Raw genomic sequence first — 17,094 nt, 5'->3', positions numbered from 1 at the left:
AGAACAACGGCCATTAAGAGAATCAATACTACTTTATGATATTTTCACCACTGCGCCAATTTATGTTGCCAGAATCCAGCACAATTTTGCAGCTTTCATAAAAAAAATATACACGGTTTCAACACTATAAATAGTTTAAAAAAAACAACAGCAGCTTGTGTAAAGTTTATTAAGCCTTCAGGAATCAGGATAGCTCCAGGAGTTGCTTGATGTCATTCTGAAAGTTGAATTTTTCACAATCAATCTCTAATTATTTAACTAAATGATTTTCGGGAAAATTAAGTTTAGATGGTGGTGTTACCTCAATATTTAAGGGGGATGTGGTCGGTGCATAACGCTTAACAACCTGTCCTTCTTTATCAACCAAAAATTTAGTGAAGTTCCATTTGATACTTTCTCCAAACAAGCCACCTTTGCTTGCTTTCAGAAATTTGTAGAGTGGAGCAGCATTGTCACCATTCACATTAACCTAAAATCATGTAATTTTTAATGTGACGAATAATTTCTTATTGCTAAGCCTCAAGCTCCTCTTCATACTACCATAACACAACGGGAAATATCCTATGAGCCATTGCATTTGCTTTTCATCAAAAGATACCTAAGAAGTCCCCCCCCCCCCCTTCTTACTGCTTTGCAAGAAAATACGATGGGAAATACTTCTAAAATATTGCGTTTGTCAAATGCACAAAATAAAATTTATCATCGTACAACTTCCCATACATTTATGACATGGTAATTGACTTCACCAAAAAAGTATCAATAATCAGCATCACAACCTGCTCTGTACTATGTATCAAGTTCCGATAGCCTAACAGACAGGAAACTGGATATAAAATCATTCTTCTCCATTAATTTAATTTGAACAGCACGATAACTTAAATAAAACAGATAAACATACCTTCTTGAATATGGGGTATTCGGCTTTGTACCGGGTGCAAGCAAATTCTTGTATTTGCTCGTTGCTTCCAGGCTCCTGGCCCCCAAACTGATTGCAAGGAAAAGCTAGAACTTCTACACCTTCACAAATATAATGTTTATGTCAGACTGGGTATTACAAAACAAGATACCAGACGTATTAATGTATAATTAAACATGGGCGAGCCACAAAACCAAAATTGGAAGGACCATATAGCAATTTTAAAATACGAGAGGGACCAACAAGCATTTGTATTTACAAAAACTTTAGGATTCAAAGAAAAATTTGCAATTTTTCTGATTTTGTAGGGTGGGTGGGGGTGGGTGGGGGTGTGTGGGTGTGTGTGTGGAGACCTCTGCCCCTTCTCCCACCCCACCAGGGTGGGGCAGAAGGTAATGAGGGAAAACGAGGGAAATTTGCCCCTGACCCCAACCCCCTCCTTGTGCAACTGTACTTAAATCACAGAAATAGAAGCACAAAAAATGTATCTTCATTTGGCAATGTTCAAGACATTAGCCATGTATCAGAGCAGAAATGTGGAACTAGAATTTTTAAACATCTGAAAAATTGGAACAGGATACTAACAGCAGATGACAATGAAATTAACAAAAGATGAAACTTCTCTGCTAAGATTACTGAACAGGTATAATAAAACAGATAATTCACAGTATTTACTCTAATTGTGCAGAACCTCAAGAAAACAATCCTTAAGCTGATCCCCACAAGGTGTGTGATTAACTGAATCCCACGTGCATATTAGTTCTATGGTACGTGTAAGAAAGAAAATAAAGAAGGTTGTTCATACCTTTGTCCTTGTATTTCTCATACAGTTGACTTAACTCTGTGTAATTAGAATTAGTTAGGCCACTGCAACAAGTTCAAAGGATAAAATTTAGCATTCTACAAGAAGATAACAAATTAGCATGATACCTAAACTTGATACTTGTAAGTTGAAGAATAACTATTATTATTCAAAAGAAAAAAAAAATGTATGAAATTAAAGAACAAAAATTAAACCATTGAGATGCGACATTAACAATCAGAAGCACCTTCCCCTTATAGGTACTAAGATCGACGTCATTTCCCCTAGCATCCTACAAACAATTTAAAAGGCGAACGAAATAAAATAACCAAACAATATTCCAGGACGTTGTGTATGTAATGTCTTATAAGTTTAGTATTTAGAATAATAGAGAGATAAATAATAGGAAACTAATGGGAGGTGTTTATGATAGCTAGAATGACAAATGGGAAAAAATTAGCTATAAATATCCATATAAACTTTGTAATCAACATGTTGAATAAATGAATTGAGTCTTTTATTCTTTCTCCCTCTACCTCCTCTCTCTATTATATTTCCAAAATTTTCCACAAATTATCAAAATTATCAAAATCCCTCCAATTGACATGACCTTCCAATTAAGGACATGACAGTGTATGTGTGGATGAGAGAGAAAGAGAGAGAGAGACGGAGAGAACCTTGACGGTGAAGTCGTGAACTGATCCGGCTGTATTGGAGGAAGAAGAATTTGCTCCCATTTCTCTTGTGTCCGTCCCCTCTGTGTGTGGCGGCGAGAGATTACCGCCGTATTTATCCGAATGTGACTTCCTGAAGCTGTAGACGTGTAGTATACAGTGTGGTATCTCACTGACACCCATTTTGATTTTTTTTAATTTAGAAATAAAACATTATTTTTTGTTGAAAGAGAAGGAATTAGAAGTTTGCACCGAGTTCAGATCCAGTGAAATAACTCAATCATTGAGTTTTAAATCGGAACCGTCCGATTCGAATCCGTGATAATTTATCCGAAGTAGAGCGCATACATTTCGAGAGATGAATTCAAATCGCAAAGCAATCTCGAATGATGGATTCGAATCGGACGGTCTCGATCCAAAACTCAAAGATTGAGTTACTTAGGGGATCCAGACCCAAAAATCTTCCAAAATAAAATAAAATTTAAATTTTGTAGTTTTAGGACTTTTAGTTACTCAAAAATCGAGTGTTCGATTTCTCCTAATAACTTTACAGCTTCTTTAAAGATTTTCAAAAAAGAAATATTGTTAAGTAATCGTTTTTCTTAAAATATTTACTTGACAGTTGACAATGATTATTTGACAATGAATACTTAAAACAATTCAAATGAATTTAAAATTATTAAATAAATATATTGTTGGACATGTAAAATTTTAACAGTCAGAGTGGATTTGTATATAGTCCAGGAGGTGCAGGTGCTTAGCTACCTCCATAATCTCAAAGTTTTATTAACAGATAGATTTCATACAATGTAATTAGTGTTTGTTGATGCATAATATCATAGCCTCACTCATATTAATCTATATTATGAAACAACTAATATGAACCGTTCAACATGATCTCCATATAAAAATGTATTTGTAAATTAGATTTTATATTTTTTAGATTGTCTTATACAAAACGCATATTAATATGTACTATAAAATCAATTGATCTTATTCGTTTAACATGATCTCCATATAACAATATGCCTGTAAATAAAATTTTACAATTTTCATATTATCGTACAATTTTTCTCAGATAGAAAGTCACTTGATCTACATTCAAAAGTAGTGATTTTTTTTATATATAAAAAGATAGTATTTTTTTAAAGAAAATATAAAATTTAGTCTGTAAGTATAGAATTTTCATACATATATTTTTTAAGAAAACCGACCATTTATGTTAGACATTCGCTTTATTCATTTTTTTTTTCTCACTTCTCTTTTCTCGCATGCGCATTACAAAAATATTATAAAATTCAACGGCCATTCTGTTGCGAGTTATCAAATAATAATTACTTTAAACTAAGTTCTAACAAGTAGTTAAACCCGCATTTTAAAAATATATTATAGCGTCATCTTGAGGTCTGTAACTTTTCGAACTTGATCTAATACAAATACAAATGTTGCATTGCTTCAGTTCATTAGTCAGTCATTTATATATTATCGCTATTCTTATATTGTAGATGTTCTCATTCACTAACAACTATGATTAAAAGATGAAATTTTGGATTGAACATCAACTCTTTAATTAAAGAGTCTGTTATTTTTGCATATTTTTTTATATTTTTCAAGTGTAGAAATCTAAATTTATTTAGATATGTACTCGTCGCACCTACTTGTCACAAATTTATTTATTCTGTTTTTTGAAGTCCTAATTATTTTTATTTTTTTTAATGTCATTTAAAAAAAAATTGGATTGATTGACAATTAATTGGTCATGTCTATATTTCTTTCTATTTGTTTATATCAAGAATTGTTATATGTCATTTAATTATTTCATTTAAGTGACATGATTCTATTTTCTATTTAGGTATACAAATGCATATAAATCTTATGAAAATGAGGATAGGCCTTATAAAAATAACAAGAGTTATAATATGACAACAACAAATAATACAACTTATTTTAATGATCGTATTTTTCATCTTTCTTCTTTCCCTGTTAAGCAATATAACAATTTTTTTGTTATGTACCAGTAAAAAAGAAGCTATTAGGTAGGGGTGCTCATTGGGTTTTGAAACAAATTGAATTTATTTGGATCAAACGGTTCGGTTTTTTTGATTTAATGGTTTGGTCTGATTTGATTTTTAAAACCGAATTATAACTTCAGTTCAGTTCAGTTTGAAAATTTTCAAAACCGAAATAACCAAACCGACTGAACTTTTATATATTATGAATTTGGTCCGGACCGCTCCAGTTTATTTCTTAATTAATTGCTTTAAATACTTCGGTTTATTTCTTAATATCCCAGTTTATTTCTTAATACCTCGGTTTATGTCTTAATATACTTCGGTTTATTATAAATCAATTGCTTTAAATAAAATAATTTAATATATTTCGGTTTGAACAAACCGAAATAAAACTTCGGTTCGGTTCAGTTCGATTCTATTTTTAAAACCGAATTATAACTTTGGTTTGTTTAGTTTGGTTCGGTTGAAACTGAACCGAACCGATGAACACCCCTACTCATAGGTATGTCACTAAAAGAATGGACTTTACATTTGTATGAGAATAATTATTTTTCTTATATTGGTCTATTTTTTATTGTTGAATAATTATTTTTTATTGCTTTATTTTTTTAGAAAATATGTCATTTTGTATGGATTTTTTTTTTGTATTCTCTTATAATATATTTCCGTTGCAATGTACGAACACGATACTTTTTTATAGTTGACAGTTAAAAACTGTGTATTGAATCTTTTGTGATAGTAAAATTTAAACTGGATTATTGCGCACATTTTAGCATTGCATAATCAGAAGTGGCAGAATCATGAATTAATCCTTCATAAAAAAAATGACTAAATCGTCATTATTTTACATGTCCTTTGTCCGAATCAAAACAATATTAATTTTTATAATATTTGAGACAAACAAATTAGTAAAAAAGAAAAATAGCAATTAGCATCCTCTTAATTAACATGAACATGCTAAAGGAGAAAATCAAGGTGCATGAAGAACCCCAAGCGATGTGAGTTATGGCATGTATGGTAACTTTGGAATTTCATGAATTTGGATGGCGGTTGATTAATTCTGAATTATTGAGGTAGTAACTAAAAAAGTTTCGGCTATCTAAAATAAGAGGAGGGTTCAAATGCCTCCATTTTTTTGTGTCTTCACCATGCCTCCATTTTTAATAACTTTAATAACTCAAAATTTAAAACTTAGAAGTTAAAATAAAACCGCTGGATATGATCTACATCATTTTATCTATGCACGTGTAAAAAATTATGACATTTCAAATTTATTTTGGTTGTCATCAAGAACTTGTAAAAAACGTACTAATGTGGATAATTTCTAGACATTGATTTTTCAACTTATTAATTCATATAAAAATAAAATTGAAATGTAATAATTTTTTATGAGCACATAGAGAAAATAATATAGATCACATCTAACGGCTTTATTTTGACTTTTAAGTTTTAAATTTTGAGTTATTAAAGATTTTAAAAATGGAGGCATAGTGGAGGCACAAAAAATGGAGGCATTTGAACCCTCCTCCTAAAATAATAATAAAAATTTCCAAAATATATAAAATTGTCTCCGAGTATGTTATAATATAAAATTTATGTTAAACAGTTTGAATCAACTGTTTGAACTGTAAAAATAAAAAAAATAATATAGAATATAATTTGAGCACAAAATTAACGATTCATTTTAATCCTACTGATATTATAAACTATTATAAACTTACATCCAATCTTTACAATACGTGAGAACAGTCTACTCATAAAATAATCTTTTGTGCTAATTCTATAACTATTCCAGCCCAAAAAAAAGGAAAATCAAATACGAAATAGGCCTCCGTTGTCACTAACATTATTGGATAGATAATAATCAGTTGGGCTGAAGCTCTTTTGTAGATACTAGGCCCGGTAGAAAGGCCTCTTTAGCTGTCTATTGGGTGGGTACAAACCACAAAACTCTTTGGATGCCCATTTTGAGTTGGATTGGGCCAGTCCGATTGTAACGATCAACATTAAAAATAAGAGAAATTATTTAATTTCCTGCCTTTAGTTTCCGGCCGTGTTGTAAATAACGGTATGCAGTTGTCGAACGGACATGATACTATCAAGTAATTAATTGAGAATAATTGAATATAATCGGCCATAATCGATCATAATCGAAAATAATCGATCAATTAGTCGGAAAAATCTATTACGGTTTGGTCACCGTCAACGACTAATCGGTCGATTAATCGACTTAAACGGACGTTTTATACAACACTGGTTTCTGGTTTGGTCCTTCAAGTTCATTTTAACATATTTTTCTACACCCATATTTTTTTAACTCTTTCTCTCTCCGGTTAGAAAAAGTTATTTTTTCTTTTTTTCCATCATTCTCCATCTTGATGTGTTAAAGTATAAATAATTGTTAAGTCTAAGGATTTTTTTCTCAAAAAAAAAAAAATATATATATATATATATATATGAATATATATATATATATATATATATATATATATATATATATATATATGAGGAGAGTTCCAATGCCTCATTTTTTGTATAACTCATATTTTATATCTTCATTATTTTCATATTCAAAGTCTAAATTGTCGATCCGAACCGTTCAACATGATATCCATACTAAAATATGGTTAGGGATGAAATTTTATAATTTTTGGATTTTTTTTGCTATTTTTTAAGATGGGTAGAAAATCACTGTTTTTTGAACGGTTCAAAAACATTGATTTTGTACCTATCTTAAAAAATAGCAAAAAAATTCCAAAAAATATAAAATTTCATCTCATGCATATTTTAGTATAAATATTTTGTTGAACGGTTCAGATCGACAATTTGGACTTTGAAAACGAAAATATAAAATATGAGGTATGATGAGGTATGAAAAAAATGAGACATTGGAACCCTCCTCTCTCTCTATATATATGTGTGTGTGTGTTATGTTATTTATAGACACTTACAAACATAGATACAAATACTTGTATGCGTCAGCTAGGAGGTGGTCTTGACCGAAAGTCACTAACTGAAGATTTGACTGAAAATTCACGTCCCAAAAAATATATGCACGCGCACACCCACACACCCACACCCACAAATATACGACATCGGACCAAATCATTATGATATCCAATCACAACCATCTATATGCGTTAAGATTCGTGCACATTTGATTCAACTTAATATTAAATATAAATTTTGACACAAATCAAATAACTCTGAACATCGAATCAAATTTGATCCGATAGCCATCGAACTGTCCCTGACTCCCCTTACGAGATGTCCAAATGACAGGAACCTGGTGGTGCTACTGGGCTGATAAAGAAGAAGATATTTCCTTCCCTTTTTTCAAAAAGTTCCAATTACAGTTTTCATTATCCAATCGGCTGCGCCTGCGCAACCCCATATCCTGCTTTTATTGTTTGAGACAGCGTAGGAAGCTACCCACCCATAACTGATGGCTAATCAAGATGGCTGCTAATATTTCAAGAAAAGGTTAAGATTCTGTTTCCAACATCATCATTGATGATTTATGACATGGATTTTATTTTATTTCTTTAGAAGAAAGGTGCAATGTGAGGTTCACCTTGCTCCAAAAGTAGTAGATCTTATTGGATGGATGGACCCCTGAAGGAATAGTCGTAATATTTGTGATGGAAATCTGATCATAAAATTTGGACCGTCTGATCAGAATCCGAGCCAACTCGACCCAAATCTGTAACGTACAGGGTCTGGAAGATACATAATAAATGAGAGAATTTCATATATATATACAACTCAAAAACTGTGAAATTACGTATTTGTCATTTAAATTTTTATAATTATATATTTACCATCTAAAAATCTAAAAACTCACATATTTATTCAATATAATTTTAGTATATATCAAATGTACCCAAAACTCAGATTAATTATATTTAATTTTCTTACAACTATAATTAATTAAGGATTAACTTGTGTCTTTTTAGTTAAAATACCGTCTCTTTTGTTTTATTTTTCGTCATAATTCGTCCATTTATAACAAATGTCTCAAAGAAATAGATATAGAGCATAACCATATAGATTATGTACTGTATTTGCATTGTAGGGGCAAATACTAGTACATAATTTTTAATGACCATAAAGGTGCAGTTATCTCTTACCAGAATCTTAATATGTTTCAACTACGCATAGATGACGTTTACCCACTTGCCTAGGTGGTAAAATTATGTTATTATTATTTTCTTGGCTAACTTTTTAGTACAAGCATCTGGTTTCCTCCATTTTTTGGTTGTTATTCAACCTACCTATTTCCAGGCTGGCTATGTACCAGCAAGGTGTGATGTTTCCTGTTAACCTGAACCTACATATGCTTAGAAATTATGTAATATATGAAATTTTTGATAGTTTTATCGTGTGACAATGGTACAATTCATTTTCCTTATATCAGCACTAATTCGACATAACCAACCGGGAGTAGCGGCTTTTCGCCTTGGAAATGGCTATGCTGCATTAAAAGATGCACTCAGCTCAGAATGAAATATTCAGCAATTCGGACAATATTTGAGAGCCGATATCTCACGACCTGTTCGGAGATTTTGTATGAAACTTCACAGTCCTGTTCTACCATATCAACACTGCATGTCGGCCAATTTTCATAATTTTTGGAGGTGTTTTGCTATGTTAACCAGATGTGCAAAGTTGAACTCAAAATGAAATGTTCAGCAATTCGGGCAATTTTTGAAATATTCAGCAATTCTAGTTTTTGGAAGTCATCCGTTTGATGCTCATTAAGCACGAATCTGCGGATGGTGCCAATTTTGGAACAAAGCAGAGGAATATGATGAATAAAGAATTTCAATGTTATGGGTAGGAGAATGAGTCGTAGTGCTTTACCGTCATATTCTAAGTGCTTGTTGAAGATGGCTGAATACCCAGGAATTAGAATTCCCCAAAGAAAAACAAAAAAGGTTCAAATTAGTTATTTGCAAACGGGAACAGTAATTTGGACATTTGATACATTCTGGCCCAAAAGGCAGCACAGCCCAAACCGAAAATGGAAGAGCGGTACTCCCTGGCCCCTGCCGGCTGCCGACTCTTTCTTTGGAGTCGGGTCGTCGCTCGAAGCAGAAGGCAGAAGCACCTTCTAGCACTTTCCATAGTCCAAACCCTTTGGTTTCCTTTCCTTTTTCCTTCCATTTCCTTTATATTAATTACCTTCTATCGGTAGGACTAGTAGAAGATAAAGAAATTTGTTGTAACAGAGAGCTGAATCCTGAATCCGATTGTTGCTAATAGCAAGCAAGAAAGCATGGCGAAGGATGGGTTGGATTGGGACGGCTTGCTCAAGTGGAGCCTGGCCAACTCCGATGGCACCAGGCCTACTCGCCAGCTCAGGTCTCTTTCTCTCTCCTTTATATATTTATTTATCTTTTTTGTAATGTGGCACTCTTATGCATATTGTCACACCCTGCGGCCACGGGTCGTAACAGTCTCCCGCCGTAAGCATACAACGCTGTGTATACTTACAAGGCTATTCAAATCTTACTCAACAATTCAACAGATAATAATATAAACTAAGTTTATAGATACACAAATCAGAGTACACAGTCTGGTCAGAATATAATACAACATAAGTATCTCATCCGGATACCAACCATAAGGCCTACCCTAAATCTATACAACAAAACATATCTAGGGTTATCAAGTGGTAAGCTACTAAGGCCTACTACTCTCAGTGCGAATTTTGCCACAGTTTAGACTATTGGACTTGCAATCAAACTCCATATTCAAAAATGAAACCCAAACAATAACAAAGCAAACAGATATATATAATAATAAATAACAGAATGCCAATGCTCGACAACAGTTTAATCCACCTGAAACACAGTTTACGGAATTTCCAAGATGAATTTCAAACACAACATATATTTTGGCTTGAACTCAATTCAATAGGGCTTGTAGCAATTACAGATGTTCTTTCGAGCTGAACCATTATCAAACCCACATCTGTAGGGTTACTGACACCTACAGATGGCCAACCGCTGGACCCTTTATCTGACACCCATCTGCAATCGCTTGGCTTAACAGTTTATTTCGGTCTGGTTTCAAATCACATAAAGAAAATCCTCTTTGGAATCATTCCAATAGTCGTAATATTCAATTGACCTTCCAAATGCATTAACACGTAGGAGAATGCCACCGAGCCATAGACGTTACACATGTCACCCATGATTTCCAATCACATCTCATAACATAATCACCCTCCCTCGTCCCAACCGGTACTGGGAATATCGAGGGCCGTTCACCTAAGGCCATTTAGGATCCTGGGAATCCAAGTCAGCATACAGCCCGACTTGGCAAATTCATTGGATCCAAGTGCTTAACTTCGTAAATCCATTCACATACATTCACATACACAGCTCGTGGTGACTTTCAATCAAAATCAGATCACAGTAGATCAACATAACCTATAACCATACCAGCATGCAAATCATTCAATTCAGATCAATTCGAGTTTAATTTAATTGGGCTATGCAAATGCTCTACGTAATTCAGTGATGCAATCAATGATATTCAACATGACAAACGAATACACAGTTTAATTCCTGAAAATAAAGTATCAAACAAGTCCAAGAATCCCGCACCTGAGTATGACGAGCGTACCGCTTAATTTAAGGATCGGACGTCTCGTATTGTCTCGCAAGTTCTTGCTCGACCAAGCCTATACCTATATTATACGTATACTTGGTTTAACATTGGTTCACTATTGGAAATATTTACTCGAGTTACATCAGGCTTACACCTTAATCAATTTCCTATCCTTTGGTACCAATCCGTTCAATTCCTGATTTCTTACTTACAACCTTTCAAATCACACCATTTACCTCGGGTTCCTTCAAACCCTACACAATTATAATTAGGTAACCATTCAGTCACAGTTTCACTACTTTGGTTCTCGGTTCATTTCAATTTACTGTTTGGTTAACCCTAATTTGGTCAAAACCTCAAATCAGCCGTTAAATGTTCTAAAAATTCACGATCAGGAGGCAACCCTACCGATTACAAGTCTAAGTGGTTGGGTTAAGAAAATCAAATCACGATTATGCCAACTTTCAATTTTGGCACGAAACCCTAGAAATCAGATTTCACAAATCGGAAGAAATCGGGAAAAAGATTGACAAATAAACAAGCAAGGAGTGTAGAGGAACTAGTCCTTGAGCAATTCGAACACAATTCTCGAGTTTAAAACGAAAACCAGAGAAATCGAGAAATCGTAGATTTTAGAGAGAAACAAAAAGAGAAAAGAATACCGAATAGGAGAGTTAGAAGAGATCCACGGGCGTTTACTCGGTTCCGGTTTCGATTTCTCGCAACAATCGGGGGTTTAAGAGGAACGGGAAACTCTCTCGCTCTTTTTCTTCTCTCTTGACAGAAATTTCACTTAAAATGGTAAAGGAATGAAGTGGGAGAGATAGAGAGAGCAGGAATTATGCAAATAAGCCCTTGGAATCACCCAGTGCGGATCACTCACCCGCACTGGATCTGAGTGCGGACGCACTCGGCATTTTGTAGGTCCTTCCAGCACTTTCCAGTGCAAAAATCGGTGTCGGTGCGGGTCCTCCACCCGCAGTGCGGGTCACTTCACCCGCACTCAGCACTTAGTCAGTTTTCAGCATGAATTTTAACACAGAAATCACCCGCAGTGAGAACTTAGTAGATTTTTGGAATGAATTTTAACACAGAAATCACCCGCAGTGCGGGTGGCTTCATCCGCAGTCAGGACTTAGTAAATTTTTGGAATGAATTTTAACACAGAAATCACCCGCACTCAGAACTTAGTAGATTTTTGGCAGAATTTCAGAAAAAGTCCGAGCGTAATGCGGACGCACTGACCCGCAGTGCGGGTGGCCTCACCCGCACTCAGTACTTAGCCAATTTCAGTTCAACACAGAAAATCATGAGTGCGGCCGCACCCACCCGCAGTGCGGGTGGCCTCACCCGCACTCACAGAAATTTCAAAGGCAATTTAAGGGAAACAGAAGTCAGTGCGGGTCAGTCACCCGCAGTCACCTACCAGTTCGGACGCAGTGAGCCTGTAAAGTCTCAAATTCTCGAAATTTCGACGCGGTTTCGATTCACACTTAACTTACTTAATTAGAGGAACCTAAATTAAGGTTTTAACTTCCATTTTGTTAGCACAATTAACTTGATTCTTGCTTTTAATTCATTTGAATTTAATTGTAAAAATTTCGTAACGTAACACATATACTGTTGGGTTTCAGGGTAACTAAAACCCGTTTAGGCTTAAGCTGCGGAATGACTGTAGAACAAAAATTTCTACGACCAACTTAAGCTAAGGATTAAACGGGGTATGTCAGGAAACTTTCCAAGGCGGTCCACCTTCAGTATTCCTTTGGCATCAAAACCCAATTTAATCCTTTTTACATATCTACTCCATGATTGATTTCTAAAACTTTAATCTACTCACCAATTAAATAGATTAATATAACATATTTATACCTTGTTTCCAAATCACAGTTGGAATGCAGATCGAGCGAGTAGAGCTACATCACGAGAATGATTCTCCTCGGAGCATCAGACGTCTGATGCCTCTATCGGTTATCCACCAGGACTAACCGGAGAGCAGTTTATTTCTTTTGCCAGAAATACTATAAACCGCGGAATTATGCAAAAACACTATTCACAGAGAAAAAGATGAAAACCCGTAAACACGAATTTTCGGTTACTCAGTTTTATCAATGAGAAAAACTGAAATACCGCAAAATTCGGGAAAACACTATTCATCGATCCCATAAATATACTTCACAACAACCCGCAAGATTATACGTCAACTACGTATAACTTTCTTTTCTCAACCGAAACACTATTTGGGAGAGAAACCGAGAAAAAGAGAAAATACCGATTCGTTTCGACACGAAACGATACGAGTGAATTAGTATTTTAATCTCTTCATGCACCCCTCTATTTATAGCCTCTAAAATGATGTGAAAAGACCAAAATACCCCTATGACAAGGCATGCCACCTAGGGGGTGAGGTGTTATGTGGATAGGATTGATGACGTGTCATCTGGATCAGTGTAACAAAATACGATTTATGCGGCCGCATATGCGTATGCGGTCTCGAACCGCATAGAAAATCAATATGCGGTTCAATATGCGGTTCCGCATATGCGGCCGCATAATCGGCCGCATAATTTTGACCGCATAATTTATAAACGGCCGCATAAAATCCGCATATTAGATCCGCAATCCACAAAAACAAAGATCCGCAATCCCTAATTTAATTTCTCTCCGTCTCTCATTCTTCCCGTGTCCTCTCTTCATAATCCAGATCCGCCTCCGTCTCTCAAAATTGATCCACCGAGCGGCGATCGCTCTTCACTCTCCAGCCCTCCGTCTCCTCCAAAACAGATCGCACGCCGCGGCTCCGCCTATTCTGTCTCTGATTGAATCCTCTGCAGCTCCGCCTATTCACGTTCAACCCTAAACGTGAGTGTTTTTTTTTTCTGATTTTTTAGTTTTTCACTTCTAAAGCTTTTCTTTCTTTTTCCACCTTGGTTCAAGTTCAAGCAATCGGTAACAACCTTCACAGGAGACCAGACCACTGAGATTAAGCAATTGAATATCTGTATTTGATTTGTCAGCCACCTTGGTTCAACGAAATCAAGACAAAATGCATAAACTCTTGATTCTGGTTTAAATACAATATCTGAATTGAAATACAATATCTGAATTTAAATACAAAATCTTATTTGATTTGTCAGCCACCTTCTGTATTTAAATACAATATCTGAATTTTTTTTTTAAATAGGATCATGTCTAGTTCTGGTTCTCATGCAATGTCGACCTCAGATTCCATTACTTCAACGAATTTGTATAGTCCTTTAAACTCAATGGATCCTGGGTGGAAGTATGGGAGGTTGACGGATAAGAGTGACCCAAATTTAGTCAAGTGTTTATTGTGCGATTTTCCTTGTACGGGGGGAATAACCAGGTTTAAGTGGCATCTTGCGGGGATCAAAGGTAACATACGAAAATACCCTAAAGCCAATGCAGAAGTGCAAAAAGAAATTATTGGGTATTTGGAGATATTAAAGAAGAAAGCAGAAGATAGAAAAAAGAAAGCAGAAGAGTTAGTAGCAGATGTTAACATAAATAGCGATGATTCTGAGCCGGAGGAGTTGGAGACAGAGAGGGACAAGAAGCGGTTGTGGCTCAAGAAGCCGGTGAATTTGGTGAAAGAGAAAGGGGTTTGGAAGCAACAAGTCATTAAGGATACCTATGGTAAGGAGCAACGGGATAAAGTCAATGACTATTTAGCTTTTTGGGCTTACAAGCGAGGAATTTCATTCAATTCACTTGCTGACCCGGATTTCCTTCGTTTCTGTGAAGCGGTTGGTCAATATGGATCAGGATACAAACCTCCAACTCCTTATGAGTACCGTGTGCCACTATTGAAGAGGCAAGTTTCAAAAACTAACACCAGTTTGGAGGTTCATAAGGAAGCTTGGGGAAAAAATGGCTGCACCTTAATGACAGATGCATGGACTGATCGAAGAAGTCAGAGCCTAATGAACCTTTGTGTGAATAGTTCGAAAGGAACTGTTTTTTTGAAAGCCATTGATGCATCTTCAGAATCTCACACGGCTGAATATATACTCCAATTTGTGGAAAGCGGAGTAAAGGAAGTTGGGGAGGAGAATGTGCTTCAAGTTGTGACGGATAATGCTGCAGCAAATATGAAAGCTGCTGAATTGTTTATGGCAAAATACCCCCGAATTTATTGGACCTCATGTGCAGCACATTCCATTGATCTCATGTTGGAGAGCATCTCAAAGCAGAAGGAGATAAGTGATGTGATAAGAGACACTAAAGAGGTTGCCAATTTTATCTACAGTCATCATCAGGTGCTATCTTTGATGCGTGGTCATACTGAAAATAGAGATATTGTGCGACCTGGAGCTACAAGGTTTGCTACTTCCTTTCTTACCTTAGAAAGCATTTATCAAAAGAAGTTACAATTAAAACGTATGGTCCTTTCTGATGAATATAATGCATTGGTTAATCCTTCTAAGAAAAAGAGAGAAATTTGCTGATAAGGGAAGAAAAATTTCAAAAATTGTTGTTTCCAATAGTTTTTGGAAATCAGTGGCATTAGCAATCAAAATTTTTAAGCCATTAGTTGTTCTTCTTCGTATTGTTGATGGAGAGGAGAAGCAGCCTATGGGCTTTGTTTTTGGAGGTTTAAAAGATGCAATAAAGGAGGTAAAGGCGGCTTTTAGATACAATGAAGATGTGTTTCAGCCGTACGTAAAGGCAATTGTTGATGGAATGAAGGGTAGATTGGATGGTGAGCTCCATAAGGCAGCGTACTACCTCAATCCCTATTATTTTTATAGGGATTTTGAAGAGATGAGAACAGACCCTTCCATAATGGATGCCATTTCTAATTGTATTGTGCGGTATTATCCAAATGCAAAGATTCAAGATACTGTCATGACCGTTGAAATGCGTAGCTTTCAAGAGTCAATGGGACAGTTTGGAAAAGATACAACAAAGAGACAGAGAGAAAATAATGACGAAGCTTTCAATCCAGGTTTGTATCTTTCACCTTTGAATTCTGATTTTTTTTCGTTAAAATACTGATTTGCAATAATTTTTTTTATTGACAGCTCATTGGTGGTCTATCCATGGTTCAGAAGCACCTTATTTAAGAAATATAGCTATCAAAATACTTGGTTTGACATGCAGTGCTTCTGGATGCGAAAGGAACTGGAGTACATTCGAATGGGTACTGTTTTTTTCCTCTAATATATCCTCTAATATACTTGGTTTGACATGCACTTTAACTTCTGTTTTTTTTTATATGCACCTTAATCTTCTGTTTTTTTTATATGCACCTTAACTTCTACAGACCCATTCAAAGAAGAGGGGCAAGCTAGAGGTGCAACGTCTCAATTATATCGTTTTTGTTCAATTCAATGCACACATAAATGATCGGAAGATCTTGAGAAAATCTGATCCAATGTGTGCAAGAGAAGAAGAGCAAGATGAATATGTGAGGGATTGGACAGGGGGTTCAGCCTTAGATTTGCCCGAAGAAATTGGTTTAGCTTCAAGTTCAACTTCTTCCTCTACACCATTGGCAGGAAATACCAACGAGGTGGGCATTGATGACATAGGAGATGATGATATTACTGATGATGATGATGACGACGACAATAATGATGATGACGACTATGATGATGAAGAAGTCCATTTAAATGTATCACTTGAGGAAGAAGGGTAATAACCTATGTTTTATTTATTTAGAAGGGTAATTGTGTTCTAACTTATGTTTTATTTAGATTTATTTGTATTGTCTATGTTGTTTGTTGTTTGTATTATGTTGTGAGTTGTGCCATTTATGGTTGTATTATGCTTTGCAATTTGTGTTTGTATTATGTTGTTTGTATTCCTCATAAATTTTTATTCCTATTTGTATTACTATGTATTCCAAATATATATGAATTCTTATTTTAAAATCCGCATATATAAATCCGCATAGAAATCTGCATATGCGGCCGCATACCGTATATGCGGTATGCGGTGGCCTTCCGCATACCGCATAGAAATTGCATTTTATAACATTGATCTGGATAGGATCGATGACATGTCATGCGGATAAGGACGAATCTGAAAAGACCCGAATGCCCTCGG

General features: G+C 35.2%; 2 protein-coding genes across 2 annotated transcripts; one reads left to right on the top strand and one right to left on the bottom strand.

Moving 5' to 3' along the window:
* Positions 1–13: 13 nt before the first annotated feature.
* LOC144576171 (putative phospholipid hydroperoxide glutathione peroxidase) lies at positions 14–2,526 on the bottom strand. The gene is made up of 6 exons (XM_078326458.1): positions 2,396–2,526; positions 1,934–2,010; positions 1,722–1,783; positions 899–1,017; positions 302–469; positions 14–217 (listed from the first exon to the last, which is right to left on the bottom strand). The coding sequence occupies exons 1-6, from the start codon at positions 2,453–2,455 to the stop codon at positions 185–187; spliced, it is 519 nt and encodes a 172-aa protein (XP_078182584.1). The 5' UTR covers positions 2,456–2,526; the 3' UTR covers positions 14–184.
* Positions 2,527–14,540: 12,014 nt separating this feature from the next.
* Positions 14,541–16,684, top strand: LOC144543879 (uncharacterized). Its single transcript, XM_078292332.1, has 3 exons — positions 14,541–15,991; positions 16,068–16,186; positions 16,310–16,684. The coding sequence occupies exons 1-3, from the start codon at positions 15,439–15,441 to the stop codon at positions 16,682–16,684; spliced, it is 1,047 nt and encodes a 348-aa protein (XP_078148458.1). The 5' UTR covers positions 14,541–15,438.
* Positions 16,685–17,094: the final 410 nt, after the last annotated feature.

The sequence above is a fragment of the Carex rostrata genome, chromosome 25, assembly GCF_964058835.1.
Source record: "Carex rostrata chromosome 25, lpCarRost1.2, whole genome shotgun sequence".
Classification (NCBI taxonomy): Eukaryota; Viridiplantae; Streptophyta; class Magnoliopsida; order Poales; family Cyperaceae; genus Carex; species Carex rostrata.
The sequence above is the reverse complement of the archived record's forward strand: the minus strand, read 5'-3'. Positions and strand labels throughout refer to the sequence as shown.